General features: G+C 49.3%; 1 protein-coding gene across 2 annotated transcripts in view; it reads left to right on the forward strand.

Moving 5' to 3' along the window:
- rspo3 (R-spondin 3) overlaps positions 1-12,489 on the forward strand; it is a 42,403-nt gene that overhangs the window by 15,861 nt on the left and 14,053 nt on the right. For both annotated transcript variants that reach the window (XM_052064807.1, XM_052064809.1), the window contains exons 3-5: positions 904-1,047; positions 1,209-1,361; positions 9,745-9,930. In XM_052064807.1, coding sequence (XP_051920767.1) covers positions 904-1,047; positions 1,209-1,361; positions 9,745-9,930 — 483 coding nt within the window. The remainder of the gene's footprint in view (positions 1-903; positions 1,048-1,208; positions 1,362-9,744; positions 9,931-12,489) is intronic.

Genomic DNA, 12,489 nt, shown 5'->3' on the forward strand with positions numbered 1-12,489 from the left:
ACAAAGATAACAAAATGGTACGAGTGGCCAGACTTGTGTGTGAATGGATGGATGTAATGGGAAATCACAACATCATCTCTCACATCCAGCAATACAAAGTATCCCTTCCTACCTTTTCTTCACTGCTAATCCTCGTTCGGTTTGTGCACGAACCGACCCCGAAATATATTTTCCCATGCAGCATGTGGCATATGATTATCTGTAAGCATCCATCCATTCATCCATTTTCGACACCACTTCTCCTGAACAAGGAGTTGCCTATGTCAGCTGACTTTGGGCGGAAGGCAAGCTATCCCCTGAACTGGTCCCCAGTCAGTCTCAAGGCACGTACAGAGACGGACAAGCACCCACAACCACAATCACACCGTCACTGAAAGGGAATTGATCCACACACAAGTCTGGAGAGTGTACCACTACACCATCAGCGACCCTCTATAACAGGGGTAGGGAACTCCGGTCCCTCGAGAGCCATATCCTGCCTGTTTTAGATCTCTCTGGAGTTCAACACGCCTGATTCAAATGATCAGCTCATTGGCAAGAGCTGTAGAGGCCGGAAATGATCATGAACAATTGAATCAGGTGAGTTGGAGTAGGGAGGGATCAAAATCAGACATAATATGGTTCTCGAGTAATCAGAGTTCCCTACCTCTGCTCTATAAGTATCTGATTTGCTAAATGTCACATTTCTTTCTAGAAAATTTTAATTAAAAGAATGTATTAACGGTAAGGTACAATCTGTCTTCAGTGCATTACAGTTTTCTCCTGACAGAAGAACATGTATATACACACACACACACACATTCACACGTGCACAGTGACCCCTGTATATTTAACAAAGCGGAAACATGAAATGTTTTGTACCATTTAAATAGAGACTGGGTGGGTCTGTGTTTCTCTGTCAAGAGTGCAGTCCTGAGTGCGACTCCTGCTTCAACAAGAAATTCTGCATGCGCTGTCGGATAGGTTTCTACCTTCACCGCGGCGATTGCCGGAATAACTGCCCCGAGGACATGGTCCGCAGCGATACACAGAGGGAGTGTGTTCGCAGTGAGTATTTAGCTTCATAATGGTCAAGATATCTGTGAGAAATTGAGCATTTCATCAGTGGCGTTGGATGACCAAAGTGCATCATATTAAGGTTGGGAATGATGTGCAGATGATTCATAAAAACTGTGGGTGATGTGTACATACAATTTGTATTTGTATAGTTGCAGAGTGTCCTGCAGAGTGTGAGTTATGTGTGAACAGCGAGACATGTACAAGGTGCCAGCCGGGCCTGTACCAGCTCAATGGAAGATGCCACCGCGTCTGTCCAGATGATTATGAACCCAATGACAAACTCATGGAGTGTGTACCACAAGGTTAGTCATGTATACTATTTGATCTCGCAAAGATTTAATAAGGAAACAAATCTCTTCCGCAACTTGCTGGACACACATAGTAGGACAGAAAACACGGCACAGGAGTTTGTCAGAAAACACTATATTGATTTTTTTTTAGATACTTGTCCTGTTGAAGGTCTCGGCTGAGCCTGTGAGGCTGGTACACGCAGCATGATCAGCTGGCCTAAGCTGTGTACATGCCTTTTTGTTCCTTTTCCACAAAACAGTACATTCTCAAAATTGCAACGGCTACAATCTCTATTAACTTTTTATTTGCAAAAGCTAATACTTTATAGCAGGGCTCCCCAACCTTTTTTTTCCCCGCGGACCGGTTTAACTCAGACAATATTTTCAGGGACTGGCATTTAAGGTGTGGCGGATTAATACAACAAAATAATATGGTATGAGCTGCATGAAAACTGTGGTAATTTCAAAATATAATAAACACAAAGCGTCTAATCTGGTCCCAACACTCTTATCGCTATGGTAATTTTTATTCATTCATTCATTCATTTTCCGAGCCGCTTGATCCTCACTAGGGTGGCGGGGGGTGCTGGAGCCTATCCCAGCTGCCTTCGGGCAGTAGGCGGGGGACACCCTGAATCGGTTGCCAGCCAATCGCAGGGCACACAGAAACGAACAACCATTCGCAACCACACTCACACCAAGGGACAATTTAGAGCGTCCAATCAGCCTGCCACGCATGTTTTTGGAATGTGGGAGGAAACCGGAGCACCTGGAGAAAACCCACGCAGGCCCGGGGAGAACATGCAAACTCCACAGAGGGAGGCCGGAGCTGGAATCGAACCCGGTACATCTGCACTGTGAAGCCGACGTGCTAACCACTGGACTACCGGGCCGCCCTGGTAATTTTTAATGCCTTCAAAATACGATACAATGCAAAGTCAAAGTGCATGAAAATGATGACTCACCACAGCCCCGAGCTTGATTTTAATAATACATCACATTTGTAAGCGCCTTTCACAACACTCAAGGACACTGTACAGCCAAGACCAATAGTAAGACACAGATAAAATAATAAATAAAGAAAGAAAGATTTAAGGCGGGTAGGCAAGTCTGAATAGGTGGGTTTTGAGCTGGGTTTTGAATAAGGAAAGAGAGTCAATATTACGAATGTTGGGAGGAAGTGAGTTCCAAAGTTTGGGGGCAGAGCGACTGAAGGCTCTGCACCCCATTGTACTGAGACGGGCAAAGGGTAGAAAAAGGTGAAGGGAGGATGAGGACCTGAGTGAGCGAGAGGGAATGGAGGTTTGAAGAAGATCTGACAGATAGGGGGGCGCAAGGTTATGGATGGCTTTGAATGTATAGAGAAGTAATTTGAAGTTGATTCTAAGTTTGACAGGAAGCCAGTGGAGCTGTCGGAGGATGGGGGTGATATGATGGAAGGAGGGGGTTCTCGTGATGATCCGGGCTGCTGAATTCTGAACAAGTTGAAGTTTATGGAGGAATTTTTGATGGACACCGAAGAGGAGTGAGTTGCAGTAGTCAATACGGGAAGTGACGAGACTGTGAACAAGGATAGCGGTTGTGTGCGGAGTGAGTGAGGGACGGAGGCGGTTTATATTGCGAAGGTGGAAATGAGCGGACCGGGTAATGTTGTTGATGTGGGAGTGAAAGGACAGTGAACTGTCAAGGATGACACCCAGACTCTTCACCTGGGGGGAAGGAGATATAGTGGCATTATCAATTGTGAGGGAGAAACTGTCGGCTTCGGTTCAGAGTGGATTTGGTACCGACGAGTAGGAGTTCAGTTTTATTGCTGTTTAGCTTGAGGAAATTGTGGGTGAACCAAGATTTGATTTCTGAGAGACAGTGAGAGAGGGACGAGGGTGGGAGAGAAGCGTCGGGTTTGCTGGAGAGATAGAGCTGGGTGTCATCCGCAAAGCAGTGAAAGTGTAAGCCAAATTTGCGGAAAATGTTTCCGAGTGGAAGGAGGTAGACAATGAAGAGGAGCGGACTGAGGACAGAACCCTGGGGAACACCAGAAGAAACGGGGAGGGATTGTGAAGTAAAAGAATCAAGTTGAATGAACTGAGAGCGGCCAGTGAGATATGAGTGGAACCAATGTAGAGGGGTGTTGGTGATGCCTATGGTAGAGAGTCTATTGAGGAGGATGGGGTGAGAGATTGTGTCGAAGGCTGCACTCAGGTCAAGGAGGATGAGGATGGAGATAAGGCCAGAGTCTGCTGCCATGAGAAGATCGTTTGTGATTTTTATGAGGGCTGTTTCAGTCCTGTGACGGGGACGGAAGCCGGACTGGAATTGTTCATCAAGACTATTGTCGGTGAGGTGGGAGTGGAGCTGAGAGGCGACAGTTTTCTCCAGAATTTTTGAGATGAAGGGAAGATGGGAAATGGGGCGTAGGTTATTGAAGTCATTGGGATCTGAACCAGTTTTTTTCAGGATTGGGGTGACAGCTGCAGTTTTGAAGAGCACAGGAACAATTCCAGTCGACAGAGAGGAATGGATAATGGCTGAGATGAAGGGAAGCAGAGAGGGTAGGCAGGATTTGACCAGAACTGTGGGGAGGGGATCAAGCTGACAGGAGGAAGTCTTGGATTTAATGATGAGGTCTGAAATTAATGAGAGATGGGGGAGTTGAAAAGAAGAGAACAGTTTGCAAGTGGTGAGAGGGTCAGATGAGGGGAAAGGTACAGAGGAGCCCAGATGCTGGTGGATTCTGTTGATTTTTTCATTGAAAAAGAGGAGAAGTGTGTTGCAGGTGTCACGAGAGTAAAAGTGAGGTGGTAGGGAGTCAGGAGGTTGAGTGATTCTGTTCCAAAGGGAAAAGAGAGTCTTAGTATTTCCAGCATTGGAGCAGATGAGTCCGGAGTAGTAATGTGATTTTGCTTGGGAGATGGAATCCTTGTAGAGGGATAGTTGAGCTGCATAGATGTCCTTGTGAGCAGTGAGGCCGGTTTTCCTATAAAGTCTCTCAAGCTGCCGGGTTTGGGATTTCAAGGAACGTAGATGAGGGGTGAACCAAGGGGCAGACCGAGTAAAAAGGACAGAGCGGGACTTGACAGGGGTGAGCGTACTGAGGATGCTGGTGAGACCAGAGTTATATTGGAAAACCAAATCATCAGGAGTGGAGTCAATGTCCGGAGTCAGGGTGGTCAGCCATGCAGTGAGAGAGTCAATGTTAATGTCTTTAATATTACGGTAAACAATGGTCCGGGGTGATTTGGCAGTTGAGAGCTGGAGTGTAATGTTGAATGAGATAAGGAAGTGGTCCGTTATTGGAAGTTCATCAGCAGTACAGTTGGAGGGGGAAATACCAGAGCAGCAGATCAGATCCAGGGTGTGACCTTTGATGTGTGTGGGAAAATCTACAAATTGATCAAAACCAAGACTGTTAATTGAAAAAGTGAAGTCAATGGTGAGAGGAAAGGCAGTGTTGTCCCTATGTATATTAAAATCTCCCAGGATTATTACATTTGGTGACAGAGAGGAGAGATGGGTGAGGACAGTAGACACTTCATTTAAAAAGTCGCGGTGGGGTTTGGGGGAGCGGTACACTGTGGCAATAATCGTGGGGATGGGTCCGGATATTTGACAGGCAAGGCATTCAAAGGAGGAAAGTGGCGGGAGAGAAACCGGAAGTACTTTCCACTTCTCTCGGTATACTATCGCGAGACCTCCTCTGCGACCAGAATCGCGGGGCTTGGAAATGTAAACAAATCCCGGGGGAGTGGAATCGTTCAACTGTGAGAAGTCCCCGGGAGTTTGCCAGGTTTCATTCAAGCAAACAATGTCAAGCTTACGGTCCGTGAGGATATCTTGAATGAGATTACCCTTCCCAGTAAGCGAACAGATGTTAAGTAGCCCGAAGTTGACGGCGGCAGTCTCGCTGCTGCGGGGGCCGTTAGCCGACCTAGCCAAGCCGGCTAACGCATGATGGTCGATGGATCGGCCGGCGTTTCTGGATGGCCGACGGGAGGAAGACCAGAAGGAGATGATGGTGTTGGATCGGTTGAGGCAGAAGCCCCGACGAGACCCACGATGAATATATTTCCGGGAAGGAAAGCGAACGATGTCCGGGAGCCGGTGTCGAGCAGGAGGAGGGCCCAGCCATTGGAAGTGGAGCCGAAGGAGCTCGGCCAACGAGTACTGGAGCAGACCCTTGACAGGTCGATGGAGGAGCGACAGGTTGACAGGTAGGACGCTGAGACGCCGAGACGAAACAGTCGAAGATAGTTGAGACTGCGAGGCAGGCGTGAATGGGGGCTGGGTGGAATGACTGTGAGATGATGATCATGATTCCATGCGAAACAGTAAAACAATCGAGCGTAAAAACACCGTAAAACACAAAAGTTTGCGGGAGAGCAGCGGCAGCCAAAACGCGCCAGCGTTCACTCTACCCGGAAGTCCCAGAATGCAACAGCACAGGATTTTCTGCAATCAGGCAGTCCCATCTCAGGGTAATAGGAGACAATGACACCTCAAGTGTGTGGTTTATGTCCAGTCTACTTCGTAATTTTGTTTTAGTCGCCGTTGCTGCAGAAACTCCCCACTTCTCACAGGTAGGATGTCGGAAATAGCAACAGTGCTATTGTGGCGATCTCAGAGTATTCAGCCATAACTTAAATCCAGTTGTCTCGAACATACTTTTAAGGCCGCCGTCATTTGCGATCTCCAATCAGCTTTTTTACTCATTTTGCAGGCTTCGCGTTTTGTTTTTGAGCGTCATCGGTCACGTGACCGAGAAGCGTGGCTTAACGTGAGTCAAGCGTGACACAGACGGATGTAACGGAGAATCTGGTAATTTATCAAAATAAAACATTTTTCGTATTCCGAAATAAATAAAACGGAAATAAGGCAAGTTCTTTCTGTGCGGCCTGGTACTAAATACCTTGCGGACCGGCAGTTGGGGACCCCTGCTTTATAGTACTATTTATCCATCCATCCATCCATCCATCCATCATCTACCGCTTATCCGGGGCCGGGTCGCGGGGGCAACAGCTTTAGCAGGGAAGCCCAGACTTCCCTCTCCCTAGCTACTTCTTCCAGCTCTCCCCGGGGGATCTCGAGTCGTTCCCAGGCAAGCTGGGTGACATAGTCTCTCCAGCGTGTCCTGGGTCTTCCTCTGGGTCTCCTCCCGGTGGGACATGACCGGAACACCTCACCGGGGAGGCGCTCAGGTGGCATCCGAATCAGATGCCCAAGCCACCTCATCTGGCTCCTCTCGATGTGGAGGAGAAGCGGCTCGACTCTGAGCCCCTCCCGGATGACTGAGGCCCCTCCCGGATGACTGAGCTTCTCACCTTATCTCTAAGGGAGAGCCCGGACACCCTGCGGAGAAAACTCATTTCAGCCGCTTGTATCCGGGATCTCGTTCTTTCGGTCACGACCCATAGCTCGTGACCATAGGTGAGGGTTGGGACGTAGATCGACCGGTAAATTGAGAGCTTCGCCCTTTGGCTCAGCTCCTTCTTCACCACGACAGACCGATACAACGTCCGCATCACAGCAGACGCTGCACCGATTCGCCTGTCGATCTCCCGCTCCCTCCTACCCCCACTCGTGAACAAGACCCCAAGATACTTGAACTCCTCCACTTGGGGTAAGATCTCCTCCCCGACCCGGAGGGGGCACTCCACCCTTTTCCGACTGAGGACCATGGTTTCAGATTTGGAGGTGCTGATTTTCATCCCAACCGCTTCACACTCGGCTGCGAAACGCTCCAGTGAGAGTTGGAGAGCCCCGTTTGAAGGAGCCAACAGCACCACATCATCTGCAAAAAGCAGGGATGTAATACTGAGGCCCCCAAAACGGACCCCCTCAACGCTTCGGCTGCGCCTAGAAATTCTGTCCATAAAGGTTATGAACAGAATCGGCGACAAAGGGCAGCCTTGGCGGAGTCCTACCCCCACTGGAAACGATTCCGATTTACTGCCGGCAATGCGAACCAAACTCTGACATCGGTGGTATAGTGACCGAACAGCCCGTATCAGGGGGTTCGGTACCCCATACCCACGAAGCACCCCCCACAGAACTCCCCGAGGGACACGGTCAAACGCCTTCTCCAAGTCCACAAAACACATGTAGACTGGTTGGGCGAATTCCCACATACCCTCAAGGACCCTGCTAAGGGTGTAGAGCTGGTCCACTGTTCCACGGCCGGGACGAAAACCACACTGCTCCTCCTCAATCTGAGGCTCGACTTCCTGACGGACCCTCCTCTCCAGCACCCCAAAATAGACCTTACCAGGGAGGCTGAGGAGTGTGATCCCTCTGTAGTTGGAACACACCCTCCGGTCCCCCTTTTTAAAAAGAGGGACTACCACCCCGGTCTGCCAATCCAGAGGCACTCTCCCTGTTGCCCACGCGATGTTGCAGAGGCGTGTCAACCAGGACAGCCCCACAACATCCAGAGCCTTGAGGAACTCCGGGCGGATCTCATCCACCCCTGGGGCCTTGCCACCGAGGAGCTTTTTAACCACATCGGTGACTTCAACCACAGAGATAGGAGAGCCCACCTCAGAGTCCCCAGGCTCTGCTTCCTCCAAGGAAGGCGTGTTGGTGGAGTTGAGGAGGTCTTCGAAGTACTCTGCCCACCGGTTCACAACGTCCCGAGTCGAAGTCAGCAGCGCCCCATCCCCACTGTACACAGTGTTAGTGGTGCACTGCTTCCCCCTCCTGAGACGTCGGATGGTGGACCAGAATTTCCTCGAAGCCGTCCGGAAGTCGGCTTCCATGGCCTCACCGAACTCTTCCCACGCTCGGGTTTTTGCCTCGGCGACCACCGAAGCCGCGGTCCGCTTGGCCAGTCGATACCCGTCAGCTGCCTCTGGGGACCCACAGGCCATAAAGGCTCGATAGGACTCCTTCTTCAGCTTGACGGCATCCCTTACTGCTGGTGTCCACCAGCGAGTACGGGGATTGCCGCCACGACAGGCACCAACCACCTTACGGCCACAACTCAGATTGGCCGCCTCAACAATAGAGGCACGGAACATGGTCCACTCGGACTCAATGTCCCCCGTCTCCCCCGGAACATGGGAAAAGCTCTGTCGGAGGTGGGAGTTGAAACTCCTTCTGACAGGGGATTCCGCCAGACGCTCCCAACAAACCCTCACTATACGTTTGGGTCTGCCAGGACGGACCGGCATCTTCCCCCACCATCGGAGCCTACTCACCACCAGGTGGTGATCAGTTGACAGCTCCGCCCCTCTCTTCACCCGAGTGTCCAGAACATGCGGCCGCAAATCCGATGATACAACTACAAAGTCGATCATCGAACTGCGGCCTAGGGTGTCCTGGTGCCAAGTGCACATAGTCGTCACCTTACCGTGGTGGAGGGGTTTGTGTGTCCCAATGATCCTAGAAGCTAAGTTGTCTGGGGCTTTATGCCCCTGGCAGGGTCACCCATGGCAAACAGGTTCTAGGTGAGGGGCCAGACAAAGCACGGCTCAAAAGACCCCAATGATGATAAAAATAAATGGATCTAGGTTTCCCTTGCCCGGACGCGGGTCACCGGGGCCCCCCTCTGGAGCCAGGCCTGGAGGTGGGGCTCGTTGGCAGGCGCCTGGTGGCCGGGCTTACACCCATGGGGCCCGGCCGGGCACAGCCCGAAGAGGCAACGTGGGTCCCCCTTCCCATGGGCTCACCACCCATGAGAGGGGCCAAAGGGGTCGGGTGCAATGCGAGCTGGGCGGCAGCCAAAGGCGGGGACCCTGGCGGTCCGATCCTCGGCTGCAGAAGCTAGCTCTTGGGACATGGAATGTCACAAGTCAGTACTATTTATATATATTGAAAACCCTCATATACTACAGTACATTTTTGGAGTTGAAAACTGACTGCCCCCAACTAAGGTGGCCCAGGCAATTAAACAATTACCATCCATCCATCCATTTTCTGAACCCCTTTAACCTCACAAGGAGCCTATCCCAGCTGTCTTCGGGCAGTAGGAGGGGGACACCCTAAACTGTTGCCAGCCAATCACAGGGCACACATAGACAAACAACCATTTGTGCTGACACTCTCACCTAGGGACAATTTAGTGTGTTCCATTAAGCTGCCATGCATGTTTTTGGAATGTGGGATGAAACCGGATAACCCGGAAAAGACCCACGCTGGCACGTGGAGAACATGCAAACTCCACACAGGAAGGCCGGAGCTGGAATCGAACCCGGTACCTCTGCACTGTGAGGTTGATGCGCCCACCACTCGACTACCGGGCCGCCCTGTATAAAATCTGACTGACAAAAAATGGTTCAAACAAATGCGGTGCTGATCTGCATCTTCACACCACCAACAATGGCAGTACTTGAACACATCCTAAACACAACAAACATGCCTGTGTCACAAACCCTCATCTTCATTTTCATTTTCCCTTCAGTGCACTGCCAAGTGGCTGAGTGGAGTGAGTGGACTCCATGCTCTCGCTCAGGGACAACCTGTGGCTTCAAACGGGGGCAGGAGACCCGCACACGGCAGGTCCTGCAGTACCCATCGCCTTTTGGCGGACCATGTCCTGAGATCTCTGAGATCAAAGACTGTGTGGTCATCAGGAGAACATGTCCAGGTCAGTGGAACCGTGACATAGACGAAAACAAGTGGAGATTACCCTACAATAGCAAGATTGTCCAGTTAGGCTACTAGACCTCGATATACAGCAGAACTGTATTAATATCCCCAAAACAAAATTGACCCAGTACAATTCTTTATCTTAACCTGTTGCTCATTTAGCTGTTACCGTGACATGGGGAAATGATTGTGAAGTCCAGACCTCTCTGCTTTTACAATTGCAGCTAGTCCTCCTTCCGCTTAGGACTATGACTGTTTACTCAGAGGATTGTCTTTGTGGTTGGAGTGAGGACAGTTTGGGTTGGAGATAGATAGGGGGGAGGCGAGGGGAGAATGATGTCGCAATGGGGATATTGTGCGATTCCCACGAGATCGCTTGGATTTGAAAACAGTAGGCCTGCAAACTACCAACTCAGTACACATGATCATTTCCATAGAATGGAGTTAACACTGCCCTCAGACAGACTCTCTCTCTCTTTCTCTCTCTCAGTACACAATTTACGTATGCCATTATATATATATGTATATATATATATATATATATAGAGAGAGAGAGAGAGAGAGAGAGAGAGAGAGAGAGAGAGAGAGAGAGAGAGAGAGAGAGAGAGAGAGAGAGATAGAGATAGATAGATCTTATCTCTCTCTCTCTCTCTCTCTCTCTCTCTCTCTCTCTCTCTCTCTCTCTCTCTCTCTCTCTCTCTCTCTCTCTCTATATATATATATATATATATATATATATATATATATATATATATATCGGGGTGGGCAAACTACGGCCCGTTGGTCTTTTTAATTCGGCCCGAAGATTGGTGCACAATTAAGGTTTGATTGCATTCATTTCATTGGGACTTGTAGTGACAGGTATTTCAACACCAGGTGGCGCAGTCACTTCAAGTTGCAGGGTACAGGGAGGGAGGGGAAGACGAAGAAAGATGGAGAGAGTAATTAATTACGATGGAAGGGAAAGTGATATGTATCTGATTAAATGAAGCGGGTAACAAAGTACGAAACGTTCAGGAGACGCCTGGAGTTGGAAAGACTCAAATCTACGAGACTTTGAAAAACAAGGAAGCGATTATTACACAGTCCGATTCTGGCAATTTCCATGCTCAGAGTGAATTGCTTGTGGCTTGAGTAAATGAACATTTCCGAGAATGGTTTGATTGTTATCATGTTAAAAACTTTCCACAAACGGGACTGCGAATAAGAGTCAGAGAGCAGTCAAATGTGTAGAGCGTGAACAACAGGGGGCTCAGTACACATTCTTGAGGACAACCGGTGCTGAGTGTGATGGTGGAGGAGAATGTTACATTATTACTGGCATACAAAGACATTGTGTTCCTAACTGCAGGGTAACTGCAGGGTGTAAGATGCTGGCAGGGAAAGCCTACATGGAACGCCATAACCAGGTGGCTGGCATAGTCTACCGAAACATCTGTGCAGAGTATGGACTGGAAACCCCAAGGTCAAAATGGGAAACACCTCAGAAGGTGGTGGATGAATGACAGAGAAAAGATAATATGGGACTTCCAGATCCAGACTGACAAGATGGTAATGGCGAATCTCAGTCCAGAAATGTGAGTGCTGGGAACAGCAAGGATACTGCGCAGAACCCTCAAGCTTCCTGGCCTCTGGTAGAGGACCCGAGCTGAATGAGGGACGGACACCACCCGAGGGGTGAGATGAGGATTTTTATATATATATATATATATGTGAAAAAAAAATCCTCATCTCACCACCCGAGGGGTGAGATGAGGATTTATATATATATATATATATATATAAAATAAAAATATAATTTATATATATATATATATATATATATATATATATATATATATATATATATATTTTATTTTTTTTTAAATCCTCATCTCACCACCCGGGATCTGTTGCAACCACTCATCTAGTTTGGGGGTCACTGCCCCGAGTGCTCCGACCACCACAGGCACGACTGTCACCTTTACCTTCCAGGCTCTCTCCAGCTCCTCTCTGAGCCCTTGGTATTTCTCGAGTTTCTCATGTTCCTTTTTCCTGATGTTTCCATCACTTGGGACCGCTACATCCACTACAACGGCTTTCCTCTGCCCTTTATCTATGATCACGATATCTGGTTGGTTCGTCATTACCATCTTGTCAGTCTGGATCTGGAAGTCCCACAGGATCTTCGCTCTGTCATTCTCCACCACCTTCGGAGGTGTTTCCCATTTTGACCTTGGGGTTTCCAGTCCATACTCCGCACAGATGTTTCGGTAGACTATGCCAGCCACCTGGTTATGGCGTTCCATGTAGGCTTTCCCTGCCAGCATGTTACACCCTGCAGTTATGTGTTGGATCGTCTCAGGTGCCTCTTTGCACAGCCTACACCTTGGGTCTTGTCTGGTGTAGTATATCTGGGCCTCGATGGCTCTGGTGCTCAAGGCCTGCTCCTGAGCAGCCAGGATGAGTGCCTCTGTGCTTTCCCTCAGGCCAGCCCTCTCTAGCCACTGATAGGACTTCTTGAGATCAGCCACTTCAGTTATGGTCCGGTGGTACATCCCGTGTAGGGGCTTGTCCT

This window comes from Hippocampus zosterae, chromosome 5 (genome assembly GCF_025434085.1).
Source record: "Hippocampus zosterae strain Florida chromosome 5, ASM2543408v3, whole genome shotgun sequence".
NCBI lineage: Eukaryota > Metazoa > Chordata > Actinopteri > Syngnathiformes > Syngnathidae > Hippocampus > Hippocampus zosterae.